General features: G+C 34.4%; 1 protein-coding gene across 1 annotated transcript in view; it reads right to left on the bottom strand.

Moving 5' to 3' along the window:
• ARHGAP15 (Rho GTPase activating protein 15) overlaps positions 1-18651 on the bottom strand; it is a gene marked incomplete at both ends in the record, with an annotated part of 595418 nt that overhangs the window by 485042 nt on the left and 91725 nt on the right. Inside the window, one exon of the mRNA XM_079710401.1 lies at positions 9771-9860. Coding sequence (XP_079566527.1) covers positions 9771-9860 — 90 coding nt within the window. The remainder of the gene's footprint in view (positions 1-9770; positions 9861-18651) is intronic.

Below are 18651 nucleotides of genomic sequence, written 5' to 3'. Positions count from 1 at the left end.
TGTTAATTCACTGATGCTTGAGAACCATCAAAATTTCTTAAATTACATTTTAACTATTATGTTTTTGATAAAAAGTGCAGTGTGAGCTGAATATTTGTCATTTAACTTGTAAATCCATGAAGAAAGATGACTTCATAAGTCCCTGAGTCATTAACAATTAATCAGATTTCTTCAATATAACAATTGAATGACTGGGAAGAAATCTTGAATTTTATGAAGCCCTACACATTTCTCTCTTTTGATGCTGTAAATTATGTTATTTCCAAAATCAAGCTCAGTAAGTGGTAACTTAAAAAAAATTCATGCTTAGATCCAAAAGAGGGATTACAACATCTCACATATATTCTTATTTAAGCAATATAGTATATCTTTAGATTCAATAAATCTTCCTAATATTTGACTACATATTTATTTTCTAACAGAAATGAGTGTTGATAAAATTCATCAGTCAATAACAGCCAAGAATAACTTCCTTAGATAAGTCATGGAAAATATATTTTCATGTTTAGGACAAAAATTACACAAGTGTGTCATTGCCTCCCCTGAATCCTCCATTCTATGACAGGACAGCGAGAAAGGACTGCCATCAGATGAATAACATCTAGGGCCATGGGATTTCAGGTTTATACTTAACAACATAAATAGAGACCTCCTTTGAATACCTCTCCAGAGCACCCAGCCAAATCAAATCAGCAAAGTCAGTGTTGAAATGCCAACTAGCCACCAGATGGCAGCAATGCTTTTATGAATAATGCGGCATTGTGTGCAGTCCATCTAAGATTTCTTATGTTAATAATAGAACAATCCTTACTTTAGCAAAAGGACAGATTTGTTCGTAATGAGGCCAGCCTTTTTTTTCATGTCACTAGTTATATTTTGTGGGTTCTATTTGCTTTCTTGAATTTGGGCCCCCCCCCAGAATATTTATTTTCTTATACATTAAACATTAAATTGTTGTTGAATTTCATTTTGATATCATGGTAGAAAATGCCTGTGGCTTGAAACAAATATTTTCCTTTCTGATGGACAAATAACATCTGCGGTTGTAAATGTTCCAGTGTGGCTGTCAAAAGAGAAGGGTTTCACATAATTTCCTGCCACCCTCATCAGTCATCCTATGCATCAAAAGAGTGTGTTCATAACCTCCCTTCCCACGAATTGATTTCAAATCTATCACAGATCTCAAATATCAGAAGTTTCTCTTCTATTTATCATGGGCGTGAGAATTTTGAAAAATGAAGCACTGTTTAAATTCAAGGTTAAAAAAAAATCCGTAAAAACTATCAAGGTCTATATTACTCGGGAAGGGAATCTTCAATATCAATGTTTCTTTCCCTTTTTGGGCTGTTTGCAGATTTGTTAATTTTTCCACTGTAAATTTTTTTGGTTTGCACATGTTCACCAAGGAAGTCAGACTTAGAATTTCTCCCAGTGCTGGAAATAAAATGTTAGGCAAAGTGGTGGGATGAAGGCCAAGGATCTAATAGCTCTCTACTAAAAAGAAATTCATCTAAAGCCTCCAAGTGAATGTGCCTCCCTTGGTCAAATCACCTCATACTGATCTGTTGTCTGAAAACAGTTTAAACAGCTTCCTTCCTGATCCTTCCCCACCATCAGGCATTTCATTTCATCCTTTCTCTTAGATCATTTCTCAACGTTCTGTCAAGATAAAAAAAACAGCTTCCTCTCCTTTTCAAATACCGAGAATCCTTAACTGTCCTGCAGTGTTTACAGCCTTGCTTTTGAATATTTATTTTCTACTAAATTTTTAGTAACATATTTAACTCATATATTGAGAGGCTGGATAGATTCTACAAGTGGCCTCTCCAGTTCTGTATGAATGCTGGCATTTTCCTTTAATTTTAAACTTATTTTTTTTCTTGTGTACATTTCATACCTTTGTTATGGATGCTTGCTTTGTTATTTTCTTATACTGCTTTAAACATTGCTTTGAGGTTTGAGAGTTTTGCTCACCACTGCCCAGATTTTTCCCTGCTCAGTGACTTGTGGCATATAAATGCTGTGAATATATATATTTTTCTCTTGCTTTCAGGTCCAGCCTCATTACCTTATGTTTCTAAAAACTGAATGGCGTCAACTATATCTCTGCCAGTGATCCTACATTATCCAAAACCACTCAATTTTATTTCACCCTGTGTCACCCTCATGGACAAGCTATAAAATGTGATACTATTTATTGGCCCCATCTATTATTTACCAGCTTTAGGGATTAAATCGTTCCTTTTTCTGGAAAAAGCCTGTTTACTATTAAAAGAAATCATATTCATCATGAAATAAACACAGTTGTTCTCCTTTAAAATATAAAATAAGAATTTTGAAACAGATATGAAAAAGGAATAAATTGGTTTGAATGTTGTCTTGCTAGCATCAGTGTAATATCTTTTGTACTTTACAAGAGGAAAATTACAAATGGAAAAACCATAACACTTGATGATTCTACTTTGATGCCATGAAATCACCCATTGGCAGTGGTGGCTTTTGCTCAGGTGGGTGTTATGAAGGCCCAGGTTTGATCCCACATAACTCAGCTAGCCTCACTCTGGTTCTGCAGACATGGGGAACTGCACTGTTAGCCCATGTATGGCTCAGTGACCAACACACCAGTTCTACCAAAACATCAAGAAACAGAGTGTGTTCCATAAGAGGAGGGGATTTACATCATGATGTCAATAAATGAAGAATGGCAATGTTGCATTTAGCCTGGTGTCAAACTAAAATCCAGAATTTATTCCAAATGGACAACCCTTATCTATGAGCAGACGGAGCCAGCTATTCCAGAAGGCGATGTGAAGTGAGCTAACCAGTGACATAAGCCCATTAGGTAACACACATCCATTCTTCTGCTAAAATATTAGAAGTATAAGGAGACAAGTTGACATTTTCTCTTTTTTTCTTTATATTTTTAATTTTGATTAATTTTATTTTATTTTGGAACCTTAAAATCTTGGTTCTCATGGCTAATTTGGGACTAAAAGGTACTAGTATGGCTATTGTCAATCTTTACTGTCATCCAGTAGTATTCTGCTTTGATGATAGTTTAAAAACAAATGAAGACAGTGAGGTAGCATTGTGCCCTTTGGTAGTTAGTATAATAAAGAAGCTGTGCAAATGAGACCATATCCTCACAGACTACCATGCTTCATGGAATCACCAGGCAACATAAGCTTGCTATTGTTTTATTTGATAATACACCCAAGGTATCAGTATCTTAATTCTATACTTGAGATTATACCTGTTTTTTTACAGAGATCTTTATTACTTCTCAAAAGTTGAACCAGAAAAAAGACAGTGGTTTCCAAGTAACATGGTCTGAACAAATAGGCATGTTCTTCATTTGAGGGGTGTACTTGCCATCCAAGGACTTGTTTCTGTTTCTCTTTTATCAATCAGGCTAACATGCTCTTTGGGTCTCACCTTAGATTTTTGCAATCAATTTTATTTCCTGCCTCCAGGCTCTCTCCTTTGCAGTAAGTCTTATACACCCTTAACGTTAATATTCCTAAATTAAATCCCCAATTATAAAAAGTTATATCCTTCCATTCATCAAAATTCTTCTGTGAAATCCCATGGTAAAAATGAAGCCAAAATCATAAAAATAATATCTCTTCCCCTTCAATCAGAAAAAAAGTGTTGTCCTGATATCTAAGTAGGGGAATAAAAAGAGTTACTGTTGTCTCTCATTTGGGGGCATAGTTGCTGCACTTGTCTCTAAGTTCCCTTTTGCAAGATGCTCTCAATAGCTTGGTAGAGGCTTTCAGGGCAAAATGCTTTTCTTAAAGTGTTTACTGGGATATGACATTAATGAAATAACTTGCATTGATTAGATACTACATTAATTATACTATTTACTTATAGACTAGGATATTAAAAATAATTTCAGTAAGGTTTGAGGACACATATCCTTAGACAATGAATGAACAGATTTTCAATGGTATATTTAATCTTAGTCTCTTGGTTAAGTTCATAAGGTAGTACAGAGAGTACAGAGACCCTGAATTGCATTTCACAGAGGCATACCTCTCCTACCCATTTTCTTCCAAAATCCACATCTGGAATTGTTCTCAAAGTACTGTGAGATGATGTGGTTAGAAGATGAATACAACCCCATCTTATTTATGTTAAAAATCAGTCCTTTGGAGTTGCTTTCAAATACAGGGCTGTTTCATTTTAACCTTAACACAGATGGGAGGCAGGTGAGTTAAAGGCTTCTCTCATTTCTTTGCTGTGAAGAACTGTAAGCTGGAGGAGGGGTCCTACCCTGGGTTCTACATAAAGTTACAACTGACATCGCCAAAACTGGAACACACGTCCCCAGACTCTTGTGCTCTCTCCACTGAACCTTCTGAATGATGGATGAATATCTAATAAGTAGATAAAATGATTGAGGACAAGAAAAAACTAAAAAAAAAACAACTGTATTAGACATTAATGCTGCTCTTACTCTGGTTTATTTTTAATGCCATGCCTTTTAAGATACTGTGAGTAATTCTCCAAAGTGAAACCAGCTTTACTTGAAATCTAATGCATATATGAATGTGAAGAATCATCCTTTTGCATTTAGTCTAACTACAAGCATTGAAAAATGAAAGAGAAAATTGATAAAAGCTCAGATTTATTTTAAAGCATCACTTTTAACAGAAGGAAATGGATAAAAGCAAAATACCAGTAGTTTTCCTTTTGGCTTAAAATGACATTTTCCAAGATGTTATTAAATTATCTTCGCATTAATAAACTTAAGTAGTACTTAAAGATTTTAAGCTAAGACATATTCAGATCAGGAAGAGCTATCAAATTATGTTTAAATGTAAAGCATATCCATGGAAAATATTACATGAATACGTTTAATATACATTATAGTCAGAAGACTCCATCCAAAGTCAGAAAAGAAATACAACTAATGATAAATCTATTCCGAGATTTACTTTTAGGGACAGAATTGGCTTCCTTGAGATATTTTTATACATTAAAAATGAATCTCAAATCCAAGAAATTTGGCCATGGTTTTTGTTGAGGTTATAAATTGGTGGTGAGAGGAAAAAAAACAGACTTTCATCTTCTTGAGTCACTTAATTTTTTCTGCCTTTAAGGCAGGCAATTGATATAGTTCTAATCAACCATAATTCATTAATAGTAGAATTATCTTATTTAAATCACGTAATCTGTAGATAAGCCTGCTGCATGTTCATGGGTGAAATTTTTTGAAAATTTTATTTGAAAGGAAACTCAGAAAAACTGAGGCCTAGTCACAGTCTGGCTCTGAGAAAAGGTTTAATTATTTCAAATGAGTAATCAACTACTGTTGTAATGAAAAGGACCAAGAAAACAGATAGTATTTTTCTTATTCTTAACCCCCATTTTAAAAAGTGACTAGGGTTGACACTCCAGAAATCATCTTGGAATATACAGCCTATATTGTGGACACAATTTCTTAAAATTTTTTTATGACAATGAATTTCTTTTCTTTTTCTTTTTCTTTTTTTTTTTTTTAATAAAACAATGCAATTTTAGCCTTAGCAGTAACCACTGAATTGGTTAAAAGGTTTCCAGTCTTCTGGTTTAAAAATGCAGTATGGGATATAGTCTCTATCTTCGTATATTCTTTGGGGAGGCAAAACTAATTTACATGACAGGAGTAAAGAATATTTTAGTGCTAAATTAAAAGGCATGGAACTAATTACAGTGCTTGGGACCATCATATATTTAATAAGAGGGCAGCTTCTTGGAGGCTGGGAATGTTTTAGAGGTGTGTCATCTATTTATTTGATAGCCATATCATGAACTCCTTTTCCCCAGACTTTCAAAAATGTTTAGCTCAGAGAGCCTTATGTTCAAAGGAAGGAAGGTAACCTGAGTGAAACTTTTCCTTCAACTTTGAAACAAAAAGATATTAGATGTTTAAAAATTACCGATTGTTATAAATTATTTTACAACCATTTTCTCAACTGAACTTCTGTTGAATAGCTTTGTAAATGCTTGACGTATCCGTGAGGAAAGAGAAGGTGACAGAAGCACTGCTTATGTTACAGATGCTGCCTGACAATACTGCCATCCTTTCACATGGTTTTATTTAGTTATTACAAGTATCTCTCTGTAAATGACATTTAGGATTATTTAAGATTATGTTGTAATCCTTTTAATCCTCAGTGCTTTAAATTTCAGGCTAAACACCAAAGAGCAAACTAGCACTTAGCAGAAATGCTTAAAACATGTGATTTGAACATAAATCTTTTTATTCGCTCTTTCCCTGATGAAGACCTAGGGTTGCTCTTAACTAAGAAAACTCGTACCACATTTCATTACAATTTACTCGGTTGCTAAATGCTTTTTCAAGCTACATCAAACTTGTGATGGTCCTTGACAATTATGCTAAATGCAGAATTGAACAAAAGTTAGCATCAATGAACATTTACTAGTTTAACTTAGAGTGTGTATGACCTTTATAATAAGTACAATATGTCTTTCAGTGTTGGTAGTGTATGTGTGTGGAAAGGACCATTCTATTTCTTAACGTCAAGCTATTACATGTGGGTATATACATTGACACATACATCATATATGCATACATGTATGTACATTTATACTTTAAACACATATTATGACTTGTCTATGTCTACTTAACATCTATATATTATAGAAGTTGCTAAATATCTTTAATATATTATTTATTATTAAACTACTTATGTCAAAAACTGCTCTAAAATAGGCAGATATTCTTGAACTCAGCCAGTGAGCATCATTCTGAATTACTGAAAACAGTTGAATACAAAACCTAATTAATTAATGCTGTCACAGTTATGTTACTACGTACCAATCAAATAAGATTGAATCTACATCAAGAGTTTAATAAGACTTTGACTATAAAGAAAATTTGACTTTTAATGCAAAAAGAAAATGAACTCAAATGTCCAAATGACATATACAAAGGAAACAAATGAAATACTTCCATTTTTTTGTGTCACAAATGTTTGCTTCTGAGTCTTTCAAGCATATCTCAGGCACGTATTTGTTTGTTTTCCTCTTCATTTTAAGTTAAACTTCTCTAGAGACATTGTAATTATGTGGTATATAACTGCTAATCCATCAACTTTTTAAAGACAGATTTCAAATTTTAAATTATTTCTAATTTTGCTTTTCGTTGATTTTTCTTGAACCAAAAATCTGAATAGTCATTTGCTATCTGTAATCTATAATTCATAGACTGAGATTGAACACCATGCCTAATTCAAACTTGGTATTCTAAAGCTATTTCTGATGTAGCACATCGGCTAAAACTGTGATGGTCTTTTTCACTGAGGAAAAAATACTTCATTATCCTGTAGGTAATGAAACCCTTGAACACACACACTCAAATACCCAACAATGCCTTAATACCATGTTTTTTAGATATAATCATGTTTATTCTGATCATTTGAGAGTTATTCCAGCTAATGTACCTAATCAAATATTGATGCAAGTCATCTAGAGCTAGCTCTCTGACAAATCCTTCCCGATGCTTTTTTGTTAACAGAACTATAAAAGCTAATCTATACTGTTCCTCTCGAAACGCTTACTTTCACTATGGATACGTATTAGTCAATTTTACCTAAGCTCATATGTTTAGATGATGAAAAGATTTCAGCATGACAAGAAAACCACGGTTCACCCCAAAAAGCATGAAGCAGGAAATGAAACCTGAATCTTTCTTTAGTTTTATCATTTGCAACATCCTTATCATCACCTCTTGTTTCTCTAAACTAAAGGGTACAAGACAAAAAAAGATAAACTGGATGTAAGAAAACTGAAGTCCCATGAACTGCTCAGGTATCTTACAAACAAAGCTAACCGGCAAGATTTTCACCTCCAAAAAGCTACCAAAACTGAGAATAGTTTTAATATCTTTGGAGGTACCTACATTCAGAAATAAGAAACATGAGTAAAATATTATAACAGAGGTAGTCACACCCCAAAAAGGTTAGGATGATACATATTATCAATGTAGTGGTTTAAATATACATCTATGTATATTATATTCACAGCTATGTAAAATTATACTTAAATATTTTCTTCCATATTCGCAGCCCTTTACACATCATACATATTTGATTATCACCCTCATTTGTGATCTAACTTAACTCTTCATAAGGTTAACAGAAGGAAATGAAAAAGTCTTCCATAGTTCAACTCCGAGGGTTTCTACTATTCAAGAATTATGTCAGTGTCAAATTTTAATGTCTTTATTTTTGTTTTGTTTTGTTTTTTTTAATGTCTTTATTTTATAACATTGATGATTAGGATGCTAAACTCACAATACATAATAAAACTAAACCACTTAGCTCACCCTATCCTGTTCAGAACTAGCCATACTGATTATCTAAGTTGTCACAGAGGCTAGGATTATAGCCCCTAAATTTTCTTATTTATAGCAGAATAATTAAAAAAAAAGCATGAGATTGGGAGACAGAGTATATCACTGATCTACAATTCCTCACTTTAAAACAAAATTTAATTTTACTTCTTGATTCTGTAAGTTCACCTTCTAATCACTTTGGGCTTTAGTCCTTTGATTTCTTGGCAAGTATGTTTAGTTTTCTTTATTTCTTTTTTTGTTTTTCTTCCTCCCTTCCTTTCTTTCTTTCTTCCTCATTTTTGGTTAAAAAGAAAAACAAAAACAAAAAACCTCTACCATATAAAAATGAATACCTAAATTGAATTCAACTATAATCAGAAAAATAAGTTATTCCATAATATGTTAAAAGTGTTTTTTCATTTCGTTTTGTTTTGTTTTTTTAATTAACATAAGTCCAAATTATTTGGCTAGAACTCATTTAGCATTTGGAAAATGCAAAAACAAACTGAAAATCAGTTTTTTCTTCCCAGTGAGAGTTCAGATAAGAAATGTCACCTACCTATACTTCTATAAGACCCAATACATTAATTTTAGTGATACATTTAAGAACAGAATTGACTTTTCTTCAAGGGCTAAGATGGTCTCAGAAGACATTTGATACAATAATTATGATAACCTAGTTCCTACTAAATGATATAAATTCTAAAATATACCTGTAAAGTTACTGGTTACTTTGGAGATATAAAAGTAAATTAAATGTCATGTAAATATAGAAAAAGATCAACTTCCATAATCTGAAGTTATTAATTGCCAAAGGGATTTCAGTAACATCATATGTGAAATATTAAGTTTTCCCATTTCCTTTCTTTCAAGGATTTCATTTGGTGCTTTCCATTCAAAGGAACATGATTGAAATTATTAATCACAGTTATTTTTTTCCAAAAAATTAAATTATACAATATGAAAAATCCAATTTTTATAACTGTGCAGCTCTCTCCATCCCCCCAAGTTACACTGGTAAATATAATTTATGACTGGAAAGCAGGAATGGCAATAAATGCAAATAGTTTATCATAATTAGCAAATCTTACTTTGTTTACATCTGAAAGTCCTACATTAAATCTATTTAAGCCAAGCATTCTAGGTTTGAACCACAAACAGCTATCAAATACACTGCAAAATTCAATGACTTTCGGGGATATAATTAATCACCACACAACATATATTTTGTGTTTAGATAGCAAGCAGTCACCAGGGAAAAACAACCAAAATTCAACAAGGAAGAGAAGCCAGGTTTTTCACAATGACCTCCACACAACTAGTTCATACACATGAAAACATCATAACAAGGTAGTCTTGTTTTGATTACCCAAGAGAGCTCAGATTTAGAAAGAATAGGAATAATTTGAATCTACATTCTTACCTGAAAGACATTCTTTCTGCTTGATTTTTCTTTGGCCCATTCAATATATGCCCCACATAAATCCACACTTTCTGGTTTGTGCCCAGTTTTCTGCAAACGAAAATGCAATAAGAATAAAAAGCATACAACACTGGAGATGCATGTCAGAAAAAATAAAGCTTTATTGACTTAGCAGCTATATATTTATGGTATAAAGACTTTCTTATCTTTTTTCCAGTTTCAAGTAGATATCCTCACCATCATGTTCATTGCAGCATTATTTACAATAGCCAAAACATGGAAATGACCTGTGTCCATCAATCCATCAATGGATGAATGGATAAACAAAATGTTTTATATAATATAATGTTTTATATTATGTGTGTGTATATATATATATATATATATATATACACACACACACACACACACACACACACATACACATGTAAGTTAGACAGGAGACAAATTCTGCATGATTTCACTTTTATGTGGAATCTAAAGTCTAACTCATAGAAACAGGGTGGTTACCAGGCACTGGGGTAATTGGAAGATATTTGTCAAAGGGTACAGACTTTCAGTTTTAAGATGAATAAGTTCTGGGGATTGAATATACAGCATGGTGACTATAGTTAACACTTTACTGTATACTTGAAAGTTGCTAAGAGAGTAGATCTTAAATGTTAGAACCACACATACACACACACAAAAAGGTAACTATGTGAGGTGATGAATGTTACTAACTAACCTTAGTGTGGTAATCATTTCACAGTATATCAAATCACCACATTTCATGCCTTAAACTTACACAATATTAATTGTCAATTATATCTCAATAAAGCTGAAAAAAAGAAAAAACAAATTTAATAAATATTAAGTGCCAACTGTATGCCTTTTAGAAATTCATTTTTCAGACTTTAAGTCTATACACATAAGTATAATGTGTATTTGTATTTAGTAAATTTAATTTAGATCAAATAGATTATGGCGTGTGCCTCCTTTCACACAATACAATGTGTATGTTAGTGAAAATCTGTTTTTACTTCAGTAATTCAATAATAATCAGTTAATGGGAATATCCTCTGTATTTGTCTCTTCATATTTTTATTCAGTTCAAGTGAATCACACTTACATAACTTTAAATTTGCAGAACTCCAAACATTAAACAAAAACTTACCTGTTTGGGAGATTTTTTACTATTTTTAAAGAAAGTTAAGCCACATTTCAAAGACTCCAACTATTTTCATATGTTCTGAGCTACTCTAGGTTTTCCTATAGATAAATTCAGTTTCCTCAAGCCATTTTCAATAGAATACTTTAAAATTTTAGTGTAAAAAGCTTATAATATGTTTAGACAATGTGTTTAACAGTATGAACTTTAGGTTAAAGCACAAAATTATGGAAAAATGGCAAAAATTTTATAAGAAATCTGTCCACAATTGTTGCCTCATAGCCACTATATTTTATTGGTTTAAAAGAAATAAATTATTTTTCAGAAGAAGCCAGAAATATGGGGTTTTTTAATAGTAAATTGTGAGATTTTTTGATTTTTGGCAACTCAATAAAAATTTTTTTGGAAACATTATACAGGCCAAGCATAACTGTCCTTCAGGATAAATTCGGCTGGCAAGATGGCAATTGATAGCATAGCTTTCCTTTGCTATTTGGTAGTAATCTCAGGAAAAACTAATCAAGATGAGCATGACTCTTATGGATGGCTTCAGATAGAGAAATATTTTTACTGTTTTCCCATAATCTGCCACCCAGGTCATCACGGCTGTGGAAAATCTCAAGGCACAATAATAATGTCCATTGTTGAGTGATTTATGACATAGAAAAATTAAGTAAAACCTGCTTCTACAGTTAATTGAATTATGGGACACTCAGAACCAATAAACATATATAACAAAAAAGATTATCTCTCTCACATAACGCAGTCAGGAGAAAAAGATGGAATATGATTTTATATAAGAAGCACTTTTTATGGGCCAAACAAACACTTCTCTATGTGTTTTATGGCTATCAATTCTTTTAATTCTTATAATACCTGTATGAAGTAGGTATTATTTTTTTAAATAAATTTATTTATTTTATTTATTTTTGGCTCTGTTGGGTCTTTGTTGCTGCATGTGGGCTTTCTCTAGTTGTGGCGATCAGGGGCTACTCTTTGTTGCGGTGTGTGGGCTTCTCATGGCAGTAGCTTCTCTTGTTGCAGAGCACGGGCTCTAGGGGCATGGGCTTCAGTAGTTGTGGCATGTGGGCTCAGTAATTGTGGCTCACAGGCTCTAGAGCGCAGGCTCAGTAGTTGTGGTGCACAGGCTTAGTTGCTCCGCTGCATGTGGGATCTTCCTGGATCAGGGCTCGAACCCATGTCCCCTGCATTGGCAGGCGGTTTCTTAACCACTGCGCTACCATGGAAGCCCAGTAGGTATTATAATTATTACCATGTTACAGGTAAGAGAATATGCCAGAATGGTTAGGTAAGCTTTCCCAGGTAACATAGGTAGAAAAGGAGGTGCCAGGATTTAAATGCTAGCAGTGCCCCTCCAGAGTCTGTTTTTAACCACTATGTAGTCCTTAAAAATTGAATATACACTATGATCATATTCATGCCAAAACATGAAACATTTTGGGAAAAGATATGCTTTTCTTACTAGACTAGTACAGACATATTGATCTTGTTTCTGTCCTTCTCTGTTGAACTTGATCTTCCCATTGGGCCTTTACACCACCTGTTTACCTGGAATACCTCCCAATCTTCACATGGCTGACTCCTTCTTCTCCATCATGTCTCAGCTGAATGTCACCTTGTCAGAGGTCTTCTCTCTGTCTTATATAAAATCATGGCATTCCAGGACTCCTGATTACTCTCTACCTATTTATTTTAATTTCACCACAGCCTTCCTCCTAACTGAAATTAATGTATATATATATATATAGTTTTATATGCTGACTGTGTTTTTCTCCCACTGGAATTTAACTCCCTGAGCTGGGACCTTGTTTGCCTTTTCCTCCACTATTTTTCCAATGTATGGAACAGTGCCTGGTACACAGTTGTTGTTCAATGAATATTTGCTAAATTTGTGCATGAAGGAAAATACCAAAATGCAACTAGCATTTGTGCTTTGGAAGGAAGGTTTGGGCATCTTAAAATTCCTAATTTTATAACAAGCAAGATTTGTATTTGGTCTAATGGTTAAGCAGTCTTTACTTTGTGATTTGGCAAAATGTAAACAGTTTAATGGACTCATGTGGATTAAACATAGGATTTCACAGAATCATGCAATAAACACTTACTGTATATATACTAAGTGTCAGTGTGTTAGCTACTGTGTTGACCTATATCTTGACTCTTCCTTTAAGAATCGCATCCTAGCCTCAGACTCTGTATAATTATCTATAGACTCTCTCTCTATATATAGAGAGAGAGCTAGAGAAGACTTATGGGTAAAAAGCAATCTAAGCTTTGCCAGTGTGCTTACCATCTAGCTCTGCCAGCTTCTAGCGGTCCTCATCAGCATCATATGCTAAATCCAATGGCTTTGGCACCTGGCTTGGGTTTATCTCAGTCCGAACACTGCTCAATACACTTAGTCACCTCCTAGTGCTCATTCATGTGACCTTGACCTGTCTCTTACATTCTTCACGAGCTCACTGCTTTACCTCTTCTCCACATTAGCAATCTTCATTGTGCTTTCCGCCTAACAAATCCCATTTTCTGAATTTGCCTTACTCCCACCTTGTTATGTTTGATTTTCAAGGTTATTGAAATCTGCAGACTTTGTGTGTTGTCCCAGCCTCTCAAGCCCTTGATTTCACTTCCTTTCATGTCCAGACCTGTGCCTCTGATTCCACAGTCAATTCAGCCTCCCTCTCTCTCTCTCTCTCTTTCTTTCTCTCTCTCCCTCCCTCATTCGATGATCCACTACACTCTCTCATCCACTTTTTCTTCTTCTACAGTCTTCCTCATATCCCTCAATTCTAGAGAAATAACTTGACTACTCAATGTAGTAACATTACAAATAATGGCCACCTACTTCAGCTGGGCTTTTGACTCTACTTAGCATCACTGTTATTACGGTGATAAGGACACAACGTATCCATGAAATCATTACCAAGACCAATGTCATGAATACTTTTTGCAAACTTTTTATGTGCTCCTAGTCAGTTTCTACTCTTCCTCATGGTACCTCTCTCCCAGAGCTTTACCTTTTTCAAGCCCACCAAATGGCTTACTCATAATTCAGAGAGATCATAGAGGCCTGGTGCTAGAACATTAGCCATTCTTCCCTCTTTCATAGTTAGTTTGTGTAATGCAAATGAACAAACAGAAACTTTAATAAATTTCTATATGTCTTGCCCTCTGAAAGCTTTATATCAACTTCTCATTTATGCCTTACAACAAACTTGTGAAGTTAATAACATTGCCTTTAACTGACATGTGAAGAAAACTCAAGCAGGGAGTGGTTAAGTGCCTTACATAAGCTCATGAACTTAATAAGGACCTCAGCTGAGATACAAATTCATTTTTATCTGACTCCAAGTCCCAAGTCCTTATCACAACACAATATACTGTCTCCCCTCCATACTTATCCTTTCCTCCTGCTAGGTCACATAATGCCTTTTTCAGATCCCAAAATAAGAATTAACACTTTCTATTTCTTCCTTGTAAGTGTCATCATTTCCCACTTTTGCATCTGTTTCCCAAAATTCTGGACCTGTGTCTGTGACTCTGGTCCACCTGTCCAATGAACTCCCATGTCTGGGCATAACAGTGCCATCTACGAGCATCAAAATTACCTGGCCTATCAGTGCCATATACTGCATGAACTCACAAGGCACGTCTTGTTTTGCCTGAGTAAGAGATGCTCCTTCTTCAGCTCAAGGTTTTTCCTCTATAGTTCCTAATTCTATCCAATCTCATTCCTTATTTTCCCTCAAGTAGATTATATCCTTTAGACTATAATCACACTCAAGTGACTATAAAAAAATAAAAAATAGAAGAAAGCAAGCACCAATGACACAACTTCACGTTTTCTCATTCTCACCTATTTCCTTTCATGATTACCAGGATTCTTCAGAGTTTCCTGCAGTCCCATTCTCTGCTCCTGTTCTATTCTCTTCTCAACCCACTGCAGTCTTTTATCCCCTTCCTTGGCTAATCTAATTCATCTTAACCATTAAGGTCAACAGAAACAGTCTGATGCTTTCTCTCCCATCAACATTCTGGTTGAACTCTGTAGTACTATGAGATTCTGCTGGCCCTTCTTAAACCCCTCTGTCCTTCAGCTAAGGAGACATTTTCTCTCCAAATTCTTCTTTCACCTTTTATACTTTTCCTTCTCTGTTGTTTTGGTTTTTTTTTTTCCTCACTGACTTCTCTTCCTCATCCAACTTCTTAAATGTTAGTAATCCCTGGTTTATGGTTCTAGGCTTTCGTTATTTCTCATAGTTTACATGCTTCCTGTGAGTTTTGATTTTGCCTGTCGCCTGATCCATCACTTATTTATGTTAACTCCCCATGATTCCTCTGGCCCCCAGCTCCCTCTTATGTGCCCAAACTCTATTTTCTAACTATCATTAGGATGTAGCACAGACATCTCCTTGAAATCACTGTCTTCTTCTCAGACTTGTCCCTTTTTTTCCATTGCTTGTCTTGGCTAATCATTTCTTTATCTCCTTCACTCTCTTCGCTTTCTTAGTTCTCCTCTTTCCATCAATAGCCACCACCAAAAGGTACAAAGCCCAAATTCCAGAACGAGATCACAATTTCTTTTAAGCTCTTATTTTCTCTCATCTGAATTTCTCTCCTTCCCGTTTCCTCTGAACTCAGTAAAAACCATTTCAATTCATTCTCCACATTTTGAATTTTTTTCCTAAAATACAAATCTCACAATATTCCTCCTAGAAAACTTGTTATCTACAAGATAATGTACAAACCCCTTAGTATACAGGCTTCTTTTCATCATCCCCCAACCACCTTCTCAGTTCCATTCATCCCTCTTTTTTCCTACACGCCAGCAATGCTGAATTCAAGGCAGCTTCCAAAATGCTACATGCTTGCACAACTCTATATTTTGGGGATCTGAGTATGCATGTACCCTTTTCATCTGAAACACAGTTATTTCTCTCTTCATCCACTCTCCTTGCCTGCCATCTGCCCCAACCCTGCTCATTTTCATGATGTAACTCCAAAATAATTTCCACGAGGCTCTCCTCCTTCACCTCTGCAGGCACAGTCACTCTTTCCTTCTTACCATTTCCCCTACTCTGAAAAACATTTTTTTTTTTTTTTTACAATTTGTTTTGTTATTCACACATTGCAACTACTTTTTGATATATCTCTTTCCCCCAGCTATACAATCAGAGAACAAGCTGGGTTTGTCTTATCGGTCTTTATTTTCCCCAAATTTAGCAAAGTAGCCCAAAGTAAGCGCTCAACAGAAGTTTGTTAACCTTTGAATGGATTTATGAACTGGATGGAAAATTGCAATAGAAAATTTCCAGATTCATTCCAATGAATTAATAAATAAAATTAAAAAATACAGCTCAGAATTATAGTTTAAAAAATGAGAAATATTTAGGACATAAAAATCACTACATTCCCATTTATACTGACCTTTAATAGGAACTGATCTTATGGCAAAATTGAAGCAAATAATAGAGATTTGGGGTGAATTCAAAAGTATGTCAGAAAAAGCTAAAGTGATTTTGGTAAAAGTCAAGCAAATAAAAATATTAGCCTCAAGAAAACTAAGATAAGTAAATGAAGGACTATATATAAATGATCCTAATCAATTGTTTATTTTTACAAAGTTAAAGCAGAAAGATCTAGGCTTGAAGGACTTTAGGGACTAGGCTTTAGTAGAAGGGAAAATTATCAGTGTTTAAGTGTTGTTAAATATTGGAATAAGTAGTTGAGAAAAGTTGTAGAATTTATTTGGAAGAGAGTCAAGATTTTATTCCATCTGAAATTAAAGAATCCTTTAATAGAAAACGTATTTCTGATTCTACAGCTATAAAACACATGAAAAAGTCTGCTGAACTACATGATGCCAATGTATCACATTGTACATCATTATAAAAATGTACTTTTAAAAATTGACTAAATATAAACTTAAGCCTAAGAGTAGTCATATATCTATTCTGGGTAAACTTAAAATATAAATGACTGATTTTAAAATATTTAAATAGAATTATTTAAAAGTTACTGCTTCTGGACAATAAAACATAAAAGCCTCTTTGGTGGAGAAATGTGAAGTCATTAAAAATTGATCTTAGGTCTTGTCCACTTCTGATTTTTATTATTCTCTTAGTCCATCTTTACCATTTCTCAATAATAGCTGACAGGGTAGTCTCTCCATAATATATTTTTCTCTGACTTAGATTAAACCTTTGGGATTAAGTTTCCCATTTTTCTTTATGGGATATTTGGGGGCTTTTAATGTATATTAAGAAAATATCAAAGGCCAGATGCTCTTTTGCTTGATGGCATTTTCCATGATAAAGACTGGCCCTGTGTGTGGGCAACAAATCACTGGGCCACTCATTCTCATACCCTTATTACTAGATGTGGTTGAAAAAAAGTCAAGGCTCAGATTTTATGAAACAGTTTATTAGCTACCATTTTTTATTTTGGATTAATTGCTATTCCAGAATATAGACTCAGATTGTCCTTATCAGTTTGAAACATGAAACACAAAATCTGTTTAGAAGAATTAAGTTTTATCACATAACTGGTTTTGATTCTGGAAAATCAGTCATGGAGGAGGATAAAACTCACTTATAAATTCTCATTTGGGCAAAATGATTTAGGAAAGAGTGCTGAATGGATACCTGATCTTATTAATGTCTAAAGTATGGCCGCTGTCAACACAGAAGAGGATACTTTGATTATAAGATGTGGGTTTTATGTATATGAATATAAATGGTGTTAATAATAACTGAAATTGTTTCTCCACTGAAATTTCTCAGTATATTACAAGACCAAATCAAACCAGATTTTCAGAAAAGCAAAGCCTTGTTAGTGATTTGGGGCACTAGAATGTTATGTGTTCGTTTGTTTGTTTGTTGAGGAGAAAGTATTCTCCCCTTTTTAAGAATTTATTGCATTTATTCCTGAATCAAAATCTTGCTAGAATAAATATAATAGCTTCTATTTAATCTATGTTTGTTGCATGCTTATATTGCCTTAAATTTACACTATATAAAAACTATTTAATTCTGCAATGTGAGCAATTTGGGCACATTTTTGATGCCTCAGACACGTCCTCAGATTCCCTCCTTAGACCCTCATTCTTTTAGTCTGCCTCAGTTGTCCCTGTAGATGACCAGTGATGCTTGGGCCCATATGGTCCCACTTCCTGTAGACGACCAGACACCTTCTTGGAATGCAAGGCTCTCCTGGTTGCCAAGGTGCAGACTGGCTTTTAGATCCCTACCACATCCAGATTTGGATAAAATACTATTTTACAGGGTGTAGGATCTGAACTTCTGCATAGCCATCCAAAGGTGTGCCCAGGATCCACATAATACAGGGAGAAAATACTCCGGGTGATAAATTTTAACCAAAAGGAAGCAAGAAATGGGAAGAAATAGGTCGATATATTCCTTCTCCTACCTCCATCCCTTCCTCCTACAGACTGCTTCATGCTTTCTCCAGTTTATTTGCAGCTTTTTTGCAAGTCAAGTGGTGCACCTGCCCGGTGGTTCTGTGTGTCTCTGAGGCTCACTGTAGAGTAGTAGCCAGCATGATAACACATCCTCTCTTCTATTTCGTATCATCTCCTGCCTCACTTCCTTTTTACTTCACTCTCTGTGTCCTGGGCTCATGCCTCCCAAATAAAGCATGGATGCTTAATTTGGGCTTTGTTCTCTAGGGAATCAGGACTGAGACAATTGT

Source organism: Hyperoodon ampullatus (assembly GCF_949752795.1).
Source record: "Hyperoodon ampullatus genome assembly, chromosome: 8".
NCBI lineage: Eukaryota > Metazoa > Chordata > Mammalia > Artiodactyla > Ziphiidae > Hyperoodon > Hyperoodon ampullatus.
This window is presented reverse-complemented; position numbering and strand designations above follow the sequence as displayed.